The sequence below is a fragment of the Perognathus longimembris genome, chromosome 7 (assembly GCF_023159225.1).
Source record: "Perognathus longimembris pacificus isolate PPM17 chromosome 7, ASM2315922v1, whole genome shotgun sequence".
In the NCBI taxonomy this organism is placed as follows: Eukaryota; Metazoa; Chordata; class Mammalia; order Rodentia; family Heteromyidae; genus Perognathus; species Perognathus longimembris.
In genome coordinates this window covers 19,973,407-19,987,466 of record NC_063167.1, presented here as the reverse complement: position 1 = coordinate 19,987,466, position 14,060 = coordinate 19,973,407, and the positions used below count along the sequence as shown (strand labels likewise).

Sequence of the window (14,060 nt, the reverse complement as noted above, 5' to 3'; positions counted from 1 at the left end):
GGTGGAACATTGGAGGTAAGAATCTCAGGGCTTTTCTGCCTGGGTTGGCTTCAAAAGGTGATTCTTAGATCTCAGCCTCCTGGGTAGCTAGGATTATAGGCATGAGCAACAGGTGCCTAGCTCTTTTTTTTTTTTTTTTTTTTTTTTTGGTGGTAGGGCTTGAACTCGGGGCCTGGATACTGTCCCTGCGCCTCTTTGTGCTCAAGGCTACTGTTCTACCACTTGAGCCATAGCACCACTTCCTCTGCGTGTGTGTGTGTGTGCGTGCGCGCGCGCGTGCCCTAGTAATTACGGTAAGGTGGGGAAATCAGCTAGAGCTGTGGGGAAGACTGTCAGTCCATCTCTATTCCCAATAGGGGCTTCTCTTCTGTAGTGGAATCCCTTATCCTGGCAACAGACAGGATCTTAGGCCTGAATGAAGGACTCCAGAGACCTTGATGGGGTTCAGAGGATATTTATTGAGAAGTTTGGTCATCAGAGCAGCTCCCACCCCCAGCTGGGACTTTCTGCTCTCAGAATTGAACTCTCAGAGACCAAAGTGTGCCTCCCCTTCCACCTGCCAGGTGCTGGCACTTCTGAGGCCCCCTCCTTTCCTCCTCCCAGGGGCTTCCCTTAGGCACAAGGTGCCCCTCAGCAGAGGGTGAAGCGCCTGGCACTGATGTTCATGCGTGTGAGACCCAGATGCCGCAGTGTTGGGGCCAAGCCCAGGCCGGCCCCAGGCTCCAGCTCTAGTTCCAGTTCGGCCTCGTCCAACAGCTCCTGGTGCAGGTGACAAGCTTGGTCCACCTTCAGACGGTGCAGCTGGGCTCGAAGCCTCAGCAGTTGCCCTGCCAGCTGCCGGTCCTGAGCCTGCATCTCCCTCTGTGGCCAAGAGGGGGCGTGAGCCTGCCGTGTGGGCCCCAGCCATCGGTCCTGGCCCATCAACATTCTGGGCCTTTGTGATCAATGGCTGAGTCTCCAGCATTCTCTCACCCAGCTTCATCCCTCCCCAGGTTTCAGATCTTACTCCATCAATATGGATTCTCAAATCAAGCTAAGGAGCCATTACTAAAACAAATATAGATACCAGATCAATGAGGCACAATCTTCAAGTTAGATCTGGACATTTTATATTTGCATTTATATATGTTACATTTATATATGTTGAGTTGACCACAAATATTCAATACTGTTCTGTCAGATTCTGCCTGACAGCAGCAGCATCAATACCTTTTCTTTGTACTTCACTGTGTCTCTGGGGTACAGTGATTTCTAGAATAGGGGAGGCCAGGTCTTTTACTGTCTACAATGCGTGGTTCCCTAAAGAGTCTGTCTCCTGACTCACAGGAGCACAAGTTCAATCGATTGGATGGGATTGTTTTTCAGCAAGGTTTTCTGAATACGACACTGGACAAATGCATTCCTGATTTCTTTCCCCTAACCCCAGGGGCACAGGAGTAAGCCCTTGCTGGAAGTGGTAGGGAGTTCTTTTTTTTTTTTTTTTTTTTTTTTTTGCCATTCCTGGGGTTTAAACTCGGGATCTGGGCACTGTTCCTGAATACTCTACCACTTGAGCTACAATGCCACTTCTGGCTTTTTCTGTTTATGTGGTACTGAGGAATCAAACCAGGGCTTCATGCAAGTTAGGCAAGCACTCTACCACTAAGCCCCAGGGAGTCCATTTTTATCCTCTCCCCCACCCAGGGTCTTGAAGTCAAAAGCTATGTACAAGACTCACCAACTCCTGTCGGAGCCACTCAAGTGCAGAATCCATTGAGTCAAAGCCGCAGATGGCCCCATGTCCCCTGAGTCCAGATCTGGCTTGGGTCCTGTGCCAGGCCTGGCTCTGGACCCTGGCCGTCCACTCCAAATATGAGGGTCGCCGAGTTTGTAGCTGCAGCTTGGCAGTCAGTGCCTTTACCGAATCCAGGCTCTCCTCCTCTTGCTCCTCATCCTCCTCACCCACTGCCTGGAATTTCAGTGGCCCCAGCGACATGATGGCTTTGAAGTGAGTGGCAGGACCCCGTGGCTACTCTAGGATGAGGACAAGGCTGGCAATGTGGCAGAGGTGGCAGAAGCTAGGAATTAAAAGTGTGCCAGGAAGTGTGCAATGGTAAATGTTCAAGATGGCTTACGGAGGCCGAGTATGCCAGCCAGGGTGGGTAAACAGATGGCTAAATGAGGCTAAGTGTACAGGACTGGAATTTTCCTGAACTGCTAACAGGGGGCCACGTGATGCCCATCCGGATGGGGGCAGGTGGAGCCCTGCTCTTTGGCCCTTTGGGTGAATTTCATTGTCTTTGCCCAGAAGCAGGCTCCCAGTTCCCAGAAAGGAAGTTGCTCCGGGATAAGGAAAGCATCACCACACCAGGTTTGGCGCTGCTCCCAAGACTCTAGTCAAGGAGGTGGGAGAGCGGAGGCTGACTAGCTGCCCCATCTTCAATCACTGCCCTAGCTCTTCAGCAAAAGAACATAGTTCAAGCTGTATGCCATTGGCTCACACCTGTATTTGTCTGCCTCGTGTAAAATTCACCAGCAAAAGGCTACAAATGGAACTGTGGATCAAATGGTAGAGTATTAGCTTTCCACAAAAAAGCTAAGGGATAGTGCCTAGTACTGGCACACACGGGTGCTCACACACACACGCGTACACACACACACACTCACACACCCCAAAACAGCCCAGAGCCCTGGTATTAGCCAGGAGACCAGGATTTCAGTGCTGAGTCAAGGGCACTGAGCTCAAATCTGAGCTTCTTTTGAGATAGATCATTGATTTCAAACTAATTTACTCTAAGGAGCTTTAGATTTCCTTGAAAATTGTTGAAGAGCTGTCTATAGTGAAAAAACACAGCAGCAGGTGGATAAGCTCCTAGCCCTCCCTTTCTCTGACCCTCCAGGGTTTCAACCAAGGCAGTTCTTCACTTTGCTTTTTTTTTTTTTTTTTTTTTTTTCCTTCAAGTACAGGACCTCATGCTTACTAGGCTTTATGTCTTTCCACATTTTTTTTTTTTTTTTTTTTTTGCCACTCCTGGGCCTTGGACTCAGGGCCTGAGCACTGTCCCTGGCTTCTTTTTGCTCAAGGCTAGCACTCTGCCACTTGAGTCACAGTGCCACTTCTGGCCATTTTCTGTATATGTGGTGCTGGGGAATCGAACCCAGGGCTTCAAGTATACGAGGCAAGAGCTCTTGCCACTAGGCCATATCCCCAGCCCCGTCTTTCCACATTTTAAAATACATATTAGGGGGGCTGGGAATATGGCCTAGTGGCAAGAGAGCTTGCCTCCTATACAAGAAGCCCTGGGTTCGATTCCCCAGCACCACATATGTAGAAAACGGCCAGAAGTGGCGCTGTGGCTCAAGTGGCAGAGTGCTAGCCTTGAGCAAAAAGAAGCCAGGGACAGTGCTCAGGCCCTGAGTTCATGGCCCAGGACTGGCCAAAAAATAAATAAATAAATAAATAATACATACTAGGGGCTAGGAATGTGGCTTAGTGGTAGTGCTTGCTTAGCAGCATGAAGCTGTGGGTTCAATTCCTCAGAACCACATAAGCAGAAAAAGGCAGAAATGGTGCTGTGGCTCAAGTGGTAGAGTGCTAGCCTTGACCAAAAGGAGCTCAGAAACAGCCCCAGGACTAGCAAAAAAAAATTTTAATGAAATAAATAAAAATAAAATACATATTAATTATACAATGGGAAGGAGTACTGTTGTGAAATTTCTACACATGCATATACTTTAATTATATACATATATGGCAGTTCTCTCTCTCTCTCTTTTTTTTTTTTTTTGCCAGTCCTGGGGCTTGGACTCAGGACCTGAGCACTGTCCCTGGCTTCTTTGTGCTCAAGGCTAGCACTCTACCACTTGAGCCACAGTGCCACTTCTGGCTTTTTCTATATATGTGGTACTGAGGAATCAAACTCAGGGCTTCATGTATACAAGGAAAGCACTCTACCACTAGGCCATATTCCCAGCCCCTGGCAGTTCTCTTTTATAAACTTTGTATTGAAATATATGACTCACCTACAGAAAAATGTGCATATTCTAAATCCATAGCTTGATAATTTCTCCCAAATGAAACATACTTGGGTAACCCAATTCAAGCAAAACTATTCAGAGCACCAGGAAACCTTCCATGTAGGTGCTCCTGGATGGTCACTCTTCTCCTAAGATTAACATACCTTTTGTTGTTGTTGTAGGTCATGGGGCTTGAATTCAGCCATGGCCTGGGCACTGTACCTGGGCTCTCTTAGGCAAGCACTCTACCACTTGGAGTCACAGGGCCACTTCTGGTTTCCTGGTGGTTAATTGGAGGTAGGAGTCTCAAGGACCTTCCTGCCCCAGCCGGCTTTGAATCTCCATCCTCAGATCTCAGCCTCCTAAGTATCTATGATTACAGGCATGAGGCACCAGAGCCTGCAGGGCACATCCTTTTATTTTTTGTTTTTTCTTTTTCCCATGCTGGTGCAAATCCAGGGCCTTGGATATACCTTGGGTATGGCTAGGTCAGTATTTTACCATGGAGCTACATCCCCACCTCTACCCTCGTCCCTCATGTCTGACAGCATAAATTAGTTTTGCCTGTTTGTATACTTTCCAGTACTTCTCTCAAAGTCTAGCATGCATCAGAATTACCTGAAAAGCTGGCTTAAACAGACTGCTGGGCCCTACCCCCAGTTTTAGATTCAGTATATGGGAGTGGGTAGGTAATTTTCATATCTGTTCAATTCCTACCCCAGCTGCTACTGCTGCTGCTGGTCTGGAATTTTACAGTTTGTGCTCTTTCATGTCTGGTTTTTTCATAAACAAGTTCTTCTTTTTTTTGTTTTTTTTCCTCTTGAGATGGGGTCTCACTTTGTAAGCCCAGTCTGACTTCCAACTTGTGGTACTCCTGCCTTAGCTTCCCAAGTGCTGGAATTACAAGAATGCACTACCATGCCTGGTGCCTGATCAGCAATTTCAACTTTGTTTATATATGGGGGTTCACTCATGATTTTACTTGTTTTATCACTTGAAAGAAGGGCTCAAATGTGAAGCCTAGAAGATTTTTTTTTTTTTTGGTTGGTTGTAGAGTTTGAACTCAGGACCTGGTTGCTGTCCCTGAACTTTTTCACTCAAGGATAATTTTCTACCACTTTGAGCCACAGCACCACTTCCAGTTTTCTGGTGGCTAGAGATAAGAGCCTGGAATGTGGCTTAGCTGGAGAGTGCTTGCCTAGCTCGCAGGAGGCCCTGGGTTCCATTCCTGAGCACCACATAAACAGAAAAAGCCAGAAGTGGCGCTGTGGCTCAAGTGGTAGAGTGCTAGCCTTGAGCAAAAAGGAAGCCAGGGGACAGTGCTCAGGACCGGAGTTCAAGCCCCGGGACTGGAGACAGAGAGAGAGAGAGAGAGAGAGAGAAAGAGAGAGAGAGAGAGAGAGAGAGGCCTCAAGGACTTTCCCTGGCTGGCTTAGAACCGATATCCTTAGATCTTAGCCTCCTGATTAGCTAGGGTTACATGAGTGAACCACTTGCGCTCAGCTTTAAGAGATTATTCTTGTTCTTCTTAAGACTCAGCACAATACAGGCATTAATTACTAAGAAATTAAAAAAATAAGTAAATGGATGAAAGAATCCTTCTGGATTTGGGTGCTGTCCCTTAGCTTTCTTACTCAAGGTTGGCACTCTACCACTTGAACCATATCTCCACTTTTGGCTTTTTAGTGGTTAATTGGAAATAAGGCTCTCTTGGACTTTCTTGCCCAGGGCAGGTTTTGAATCTTGATCAAATGCCAGCCTCTTTAGTAGCCAGGATCACAGGGTGAGCCACTTGTGCCCAGCTTAACCAATTTATTTGTTGGTGGTGGTAGTAGTGGGGCTTGAATTCAGGGCCTGGATGCTACTACTTTTGAGCCACAGCTCCACTTGTGGTTTTCTGATGGTTAACTGGAGATAAGAGTGTCATAGACTTTCCTGCCCTGCTGGGGCTGGCTTTGAACTGCAAGCCTCAGATCTCAGCCTCCTGAGTAGCTAGGATTACAGGCATGAGCCTCGGGCCCCCAGACTGAAAAGCCAGAGAGTAGAATCTTTCTCTCTTATCCCAACACATAAAACATGACTTGGCCTTTGTTTGGTCCGTTTCACTAGGTGAAAGAATGAAGTGACCGGAGACTCCGGGGGTTCCGGATCCCTGAGGGTTGGGGTGAGCAGAACAGAAGTAGAGGGCGCCCACAGGCGAGACTTCCAGCTGTGGAGGGGGGAGGGGCGCCAGCCACACAGCTGTTTGCGTTTAAGGTGGACCAAGGCATTTTCCCCACCCTAGTTTTAGATGGAGGGGAGGAAGCGGGCAGTTCCTGGTTTCTGGAAATCCACACTTTCCAGCCCATCCAGCCCGGTGCAGGGGGCGGGGGAAGATAGGTTCATTTTTTTCTCTCTCTCTCTCTCTCTGTTTTAAGTCAGCAGGAGTGCCAGCACCCCAAGTCTTAAAAACCCAGGTATCCATTGACACTTGAAACCCAAGCTACGGGTTAAAAGGGATTTGGGCAAGAATATTCTTCCCATTTCGCAGATGGTGAGATTGAGATTTCTTTCATAGATTCTGGCCCGGGTTCTCCCTGATAGGTAAGGGCTCGGAGGGGGGAAACAGGGAAGCTGGCGCGGGTCCCTTCCTCCGAGGGGCCTCCTTAACAGCCCGTCCCGCCGGCCGCCCAGCCAGTTCCTGTCTCTCCGGGAGCCGGGCCTGCCGCTGGGGGAGCCGCGTCCGGCTGGTCCTGCTGGGCCTCGGGGGGCCCCCGGCTGGCCCCATGGAGTTCTCCGAGCTGATCCACACGGGCCGGGCCCAGGCCGAGCTCCGGCGGGGTGGGGAGGCGCCCCCGCTGCGCGGCACGCTGTGTGTCACCGGGCACCACCTGCTGCTGTCGCCCGGGCCCCAGTCCACTCCGGACCTGTGGCTGCTGCTGCTGCGTAGTGTCGACTCGGTGGAGAAGCGGTAGGACGTGGAGGGGGCGTCCCCGGGGTCCGGGGGGTCCCGGGGCGGGGGAAACTTGTCCCCAGCTCTGGGGGAAGAGGGGAGGAGGCCACTGAGCCAGGGTCTGTCCACCCCCAGGGTCGCAGGTGGCTCGGGCACCATCACCCTGCGCTGTAAGGACTTGAGGGTTCTGCAGCTGGACATAGAGGGCGTGGAAACGACGCTGGACATCGCCCGCTCCATCGAGGTATGCAGGGGCGCACCCCGGCCCCTGAAGCTGCTACCCCCGTCCAGTAACGGTGTGTGTGGGGGGGAGGGGAGTACTGTGCACTGGGCTCCGTACCCAGTGTTATTCTCGGGCACAGCCACATGGCGCCAGGCTGCAGGGCGGCGCTGGAGTGGGCACGAGTGAGCCGACCCCAACCTTGCCCTCGACTTCCTTTCCCAGGCGCTGTCCTCCCTGGAGTCGGTGATCACCTCCTTCCCGTTCTTCTACCGCCCCAAGGGCCTGCGATTGGGCGACGCTTGGCACTTCCACCCACCGGAAAGCTACTACAAGCGCGTGGCCCGCGAGGTGGGCGCGGTCGCGGGGGGCCTGGGGATGAGGAAGCGCGGGGTCCGGAAGGGGCACCGGGACAGGGCGCTCATTGGGTGCCCCAGACCCCAGCCTTCCGCCCTCCCTGTGCCGCCCGCAGACCACCGCGTGGCGGCTGAGCGAAGTGAACCAGGACTTCGGCTTGTGCCCCAGTTACCCCCGAGCGGTGATCGTGCCCCGCGAGGTGAACGATGACGCCCTGGCCCGCAGCGCCCGCTTCCGCCAGGGAGGCCGCTTCCCGGTGCTCAGCTACTACCACGCGCCCACGCGAACCGTGAGCCCTCCCTCCCCAGGCCCCCTTCCCACCTCGCTAGCAGATCCTGCCAAATCTCGCCGCCCCCCCCCCGCCCCCCGCCGGAGCTGCCAGGACACGCCCCACGGCGACCACGCCCACTCCGCGTCCGATAGCCCCGCCTCCCACGCACAACGGCCTCGCCTCCAACTCCGGCTCCGCCCCTTGGGCCTGGCCCCCCAGCCTCTGGGCCCCCTCGGCCAATACAGTGCTTGCCCATGGTCTCCTTATAACTAGTTCCCTCTGCCGTCCACCCCATGGAGTTCTGCCCCTGCCCCTGCCCCTGCGTTCCAGTCAGCCCGCACCTGATCTAGCCTGCCTTCGTGTAGTGTAGACCCACCTAGGGCCTCCTTGAAGTCCCCTTGCTGAGCCAGGTCCCCCGCACGCAGGTTCTGCTCCGCTCCAGCCAACCACTGGCTGGGCCCCAGAAGAAGCGCTGCGCTGAAGATGAGGAGCTGCTCGGAGCGGTCCTGGCCTGTGTCCACCTTGGGGCCCGGGGCTTCATTGTGGACACACGATCAGCCCAAGCTGCCAAACAGGCCCGCTTAACTGGCGGGGGTACAGAGGCTAAGGCTGCCTACCCTGGCTGGAGGCGGCTGCATCGACCCCTGGAGAGGTAGGGGAGCTCCCGTCTTCTCCCAGGCTTTTTTTTTTTTTTTTTCCTGTAGGACTCCTTATAGTTGTGGAGGGGGGCGAGTTCTGCCAGGCCCCTCAAAGACTCGTAGGCCTTTCTGGTGGCCATCTCACCAGCTGGCCATCCCCATTTGCACAAAGTGAGTGACCTCAGTCATTAAGTACTCTAGCTCTACCTGGAAAGAAAACGGCCTTTTATGTTACACCGAAATTGGTCTTCTGCCATAACTTCCATACACACACAGGACCTGAAGGCTGTGCTTCTGGCTGATCTCCGAGTCCAGGTGACAATAGTGCCAAGAACAGCTTCTGGGAGGATTTTTTGTGCTTTGAGGGGGATAGACTGCTTCGCCACAGCTCCACTTATGGATTTTAATCGGAAGCCAGCCTGTTCAGCTGGCTTCAAACCTTGATTCTCAGATCTCAGCCTCCTGAGTAGCTAGATTACAGGTGTGAGCCACCAGTGCCCAGCATCACTTATTCTTTTGTTCACTCACCATTGAGCACACCCTGCCTTGGTGATTAGTGCAGATATAACCGAGCTCAGCAGTCATTGGGCATTTAGAACTCAGTGAGATAAGTGACAGCACTGGGGAGTGGCCCACTCAGAAACTGAGCAGGGCTTTCCTGAGAACAAGATGCTTTGGCTGAAAACTGAAAGAAGAGTGCACTAGAAGGAGATAGGAGGACATTGCAGGTGAAGATGTGGGTACAGAGCCAGCCTGGTTGTTTGACCTGTTGGGAGAATGGCAGACACTTCTGGGTGAGAGGAGGAATACAGATATCAACTGGGAAGAGAGATAATGAGCCTGATTGAAGGATGGGGGAGGGTAGAGGAAAGGTCTTGGCTGCCATGTTTATGAACTTAGACTATCCTAAAGGCAGTGATGGGCCATCATAGGTGTGTTAACAAGGTTGAAAAATTGCTGTTAGGTTTTCTGGGAGGAAATCACTAGTGCTCTGAGCAGTTTCTGGGAGGCGCTTCTCGAATCAGGGAGTAATGGGAGGACTGGGAATATAGCCTAGTGGTAAAGTGCTCGCCTTGTATACATGAAGCCCTGGGTTCGATTCCTCAGCACCACATAAACACAAAAAGCCGAAAGTGGTGCTGTGGCTCAAGAGGTAGAGTGCTAGCCTTGAGCAAAAAGAAGGCATAGACAGTGCTCAGGCCCTGAGTCCATGCCCCAGGACTGGCAACAAAAACAAAACAAATAAACAAAAGTAATTGGGAGTTCCCCCCCCCCCCCCCCGCCTGCCCCGGCATTCTAATTCTCCAGGTAGTGCTATGTCCCTTCCAGACTAGATCTCAGGGTCTTGGGTATCCTTCAGCAGACTGGGGAGTTCTCAAGAATACGGAATCATTATTAGATGATTAGCTAGGGCTTGTTGGTGAATCCTATGTCCAATGAGATTGGGCTCCCCCAGAGAGTCCTGTATCCTTCTATCAAATTGGCTCCAATGAGGGTGCTGTCTCCCACTCCAAGAGCATGGGCTGCAGAAAAGGATGACCAGATTTCCATCTGCTTAGGGGGCGACCCCTGCAGGAGAGCTTCGTGCGCTTGGTGAAGGCTTGTGGGGACACAGAGCAGAGCATGGACCTCTGGCTCAGTCGGCTAGAGAGCTGCCACTGGCTGGCACATGTGAAGGAGGCTCTGACCACTGCCTGCCTGGCAGCACAAGGCATGGAGAGGTAAGGTTCCTACCCTATGAGGAAGAGAACAGAGCGGGGTGGGCATGGTTCTTAACCCTGGCACAGAGCCAGGACTCAGTAAGCAAGTAGCATCTAGCACTAGCCTATTCGTGGCCTGGCCTGGCCATGCAGGCAGAGGAGTTGTCAGTGTTGATGTGTCCTGGGCCCACAGGGAAGGCGCCTGCATCCTGGTACATGGGTCTGAAGGCACAGACAACACCCTACTGGTGACTTCATTGGCTCAACTCATCCTAGACCCCTTGAGCCGGACCATGACTGGATTCCAGGAACTGGTGGAGCGGGAATGGATCCAGGTACGTGGCCACCCAGCCTCGCCCACCCTGTCCCTCCATCCAGAAGCCCCACTTCCTGGCGCCCACCACTCTGCCCCTTCCCCAGGCTGGCCACCCCTTCCAGCTGCGCTGTGCCCACTCGGCTTTCTCCCACGCTCACCCCAAGCATGAAGCACCCACCTTTCTTCTCTTCCTGGACTGTGTGTGGCAGTTGAGCCGCCAGTTCCCGCTGTCCCTGGAGTTTGGGGAGGGGCTGCTGTTGACACTGTTTGAGCACGCCTATGCCTCCTCTTTTGGTACCTTCCTGTGCAACAGTGAGAAGGAAAGGTGAGCCATGGGGATGTCCTGGGGTGGGGGTGGGGGTGGGGAAGCAGGCACAGGGAAGGGAAGATACTTGCTATGCCCACATCATTTCCTCGCAAGTCATCTTTCCCTTCCAGTGAATTTCATCAGAAAACTTCGTGTGTGAGTATTAGGGTTTGAACACAGGGCCTTGCATGTTCTCTTAGCCTTTTTGCTCAAGGCTCCACTTCTTTTTTTTCTTACTAGTTATAACAGTCTTGTGGACTTTCCTCCTGCCCTGGCTTTCTTTTTTTTTTTTAATCTGAAATGTGTTTTATTAGTTGGTTTCCACTCATTTTGACTCACAGTGCTTTTAGTGATAGTCTCCTGAAGGAATACTCTTCTGTAAGTCTCACATTTCCTACTGCAGGCTGCCAGAGGACAGTGGAGCAGCCAGTGTGCAAAACTACTGGGCACCTGTGGCTCACGCCTGTGATCCTGGCTACTCAGGCAGCTGAGACCTGAGGACTGTGATTTGGAATCAGCTCATGCAGAAAAATCCTCATGAGACTCATAGCCAAATAACCACTCCAAAATCAGTAGTGGGGCTGGGAATATGGCCTAGTGGCAAAGTGCTTGCCTCACATACATGAAGCCATGGGTTCAATTCCTCAGCACCACATATATAGAAAAGGCCAGAGTTGGCCTGTGTTTCAAGTGGTAGAGTGCTAGCCTGGAGCAAAAAGAAGCCAGGGACAGTGCTCAGGCTATGATTCCAAGCCCCAGGACTGGCAAAAACAAAACAAAACAAAACAAAAAGAAGCCAGGGACAGTGTTCAGACTCTGAGTCCAAGCCCCAGGATTGGCAAAAACAAAACAAAAAGAAGCCAAGGACCATGCTCAGGTTCTGAGTTCAAGCCCTAGGACGGGCAAAAAAACCACCACTAACAAAACAGTAGTGGAGCTATGGCTCAAAGTAGAGCAACTAGCCTTGAGGGAAAAGAGCTCAGGGATGGTGCCCAAGACCTTGAGTTCAAGCCGCACAACTGACAAAAAACAACAAAGCAAGCAAACAAAAACCTACCATTGGGCTGGGAATATGGCCTAGTGGTAGAGTGCTTGCCTAGCATGCATGAAGCCCTGAGTTTGTTTCCTTAGCACTACATAAACAAAAAAGCCAGAAGTGGTGCTGTGGGTCAAGTGGCAGAGTGCTAGCCTTGAGCAAAAAAGAAGCCAGGGACAGTGCTCAGCCCCTGAGTCCAAGGCCCAGGACTGGCAAAAACAAAAAACAAAAAAACAAAACCCTAATACATGACTAAAATCACCATGATGATTTTATAGCATCCTGGGCATTTCACATCCATGACATACCAGGCACTTCTTCCTGTGTTTCCTCTTCTCTTGGAGAGGGGTAAAAGAGATCATATTCTTTCTTTCTTTTTTTTTTGCCAGTCCTGGGCCTTGGACTCAGGGCCTGAGCACTATCCCTGGCTTCTTTTTGTTCAAGGCTAGCACTCTGCCACTTGAGCCACAGCGCCACTTCTGGCCATTTTCTGTATATGTGGTGCTGGGGAATCGAACCTAGGGCCTCATGTATTCGAGGCAAGCACTCTTGCCACTAGGCCATATCCCCAGCCCCCAAGATCATATTCTTATAAGGAGGAAAGCAGGGCTGTCTTTAAACCATGCTCCTTCCTCATATCTCGGGCTCCTAAATAGCTAGAATTAGGCATGAGCCACCAGCACTCCACTCCCACCAGGTGTTTGCCATCAATATCCACAAATCACTTGTGTGATTTGACACACGCTGTTCTCTCCCAAGTGTGTGTCAGCTTCCCATTCCTATAGCAAGATACCTAGGATAACCAATTGAGAGAAAAGGCTTTTTTTTGGCTCAGTTTTTGAGGGCTCAGTCTGGTTGACTCCATTGCTTTTTGTCATGGTGGTGAGGGTATGGGGCAATGCTGATCACTTAAACACTGGGATTCACATAGGAAGGGATCAGGCTGGAGGTGTGGCCCAAGTGGTAAAGAGCCAGCCAAGCAGCATGCAGCCCCAAGTTCAAATCCCAGTACTTGTGTGTGGGGGGGGGGGTGGCACCAGGGTGGGGGCTGTCTCATCTTGTTCAGGGTATTTTTTGTTGTTGTTGGTTGTAGGACTTGAACTCAGAACCTAGGTAATGTCCCTAGTGGTTAATTGGAGATGAGTCTCATGGACTTCCCTGTCCCAGCTGGCTTCCAACTGGGATATTCAGGTCTCAGCCTCCTGAGTAGCTAGGACTACAAATGTGAACCATCAGCTCACTAGCGCCCGGCTGAGTATTTTTCTGCTAACATGATGACTTCTCCCAAAGCTCCATCTGTGTGTGTGTGTGTGTGTGTGTGTGTGTGTGTGTGTGTGTGTGTGTGTAAGTATGTCTAAGTATGTGAACACCAGAACTTAAGGCCTTGTGCTCTAGCTTGGCTACCACTTTGAGCCACAATGGCTAAGTCTCATGCTTTCCTGCCCAGGCTGGCTTCAAAACACGATCCTCAGATGTCAGCCTTTGGTGTAGCTAGGATTATAGGCATGAGTCACTTGCAGCTGGCTATACCTGGCTAATCAGCTCTTAACCAGCTAAACATTTTTCCTCTGCAGAGCTCCTTAAGGAATAGTTTTATCTGGTTCCTGTTTTCAGTGTCCAGTACAAGGTCTGACTGGCAATGTTTGCAGGAAAAGCGGTGTTTCCCCAGAGCAGCTGGTAACCTAACCCTTCCCCACAATCCAAGGACATGGCTGGGGCTGGAAACTCATCACCTCATTCTCTACAGATGCCTCTGTGAAGTGAGAACTCGAACACACTCCCTGTGGTCTGCACTCAACCAGCCAAAAGCGCAACGAAAACTCCGGAATCCACTCTACGTCCTCAATCCCTTGACCATCTGGCCCTCGGTGGAGCCCCAGAGTCTGCGGCTGTGGCAAGGTGACCCCCTGCTTCCCTCAGGGAGTTCTCTCCTCTGGTCAGTCCTTACCGTCTTCTTCTCCATAGGATTGTTTCTGCGTTGGAGCCGCTCCCCTGAGTCTTCAGAAGTAGTGTGGGAGAAGGTGTGGCAGATTGTGGCAGAAGGGGAGAAGACAGAAGGTGCTCAGCCCACAGCCTCGGCTTGAGCTCTCAAGCCTGGCTCATGGAGTAGTGGCTAAGTGATCCTAGGCCCCTCCAGTGCTTTGACCCCCCCAGATGACAGTGCCTGCAACCCAGGTTAGCCCAGATTACTGAAGTCCAGAGTGTAAGGAAGAGACCTGAATAATAATAAAGGTATCCGTGATTGGCACCAACCTGCTGCTGTGTCAATGAGGAGGAACTACAATGA

General features: G+C 51.7%; 2 protein-coding genes across 2 annotated transcripts; one reads left to right on the top strand and one right to left on the bottom strand.

Annotated features, from left to right (window-relative positions):
* Positions 1 to 438: 438 nt before the first annotated feature.
* Fam167b (family with sequence similarity 167 member B) lies at positions 439 to 2,278 on the bottom strand. The gene is made up of 2 exons (XM_048349863.1): positions 1,718 to 2,278; positions 439 to 861 (listed from the first exon to the last, which is right to left on the bottom strand). The coding sequence occupies exons 1-2, from the start codon at positions 1,973 to 1,975 to the stop codon at positions 631 to 633; spliced, it is 489 nt and encodes a 162-aa protein (XP_048205820.1). The 5' UTR covers positions 1,976 to 2,278; the 3' UTR covers positions 439 to 630.
* A 4,436-nt stretch (positions 2,279 to 6,714) lies between these two features.
* Positions 6,715 to 14,025, top strand: LOC125354849 (myotubularin-related protein 9-like). The gene is made up of 10 exons (XM_048350751.1): positions 6,715 to 6,946; positions 7,064 to 7,172; positions 7,374 to 7,499; positions 7,621 to 7,794; positions 8,202 to 8,428; positions 9,974 to 10,135; positions 10,308 to 10,449; positions 10,535 to 10,755; positions 13,521 to 13,672; positions 13,739 to 14,025. Exons 1-10 carry the CDS (start codon positions 6,762 to 6,764, stop codon positions 13,855 to 13,857), a joined length of 1,617 nt encoding a protein of 538 aa, XP_048206708.1. The 5' UTR covers positions 6,715 to 6,761; the 3' UTR covers positions 13,858 to 14,025.
* Positions 14,026 to 14,060: the final 35 nt, after the last annotated feature.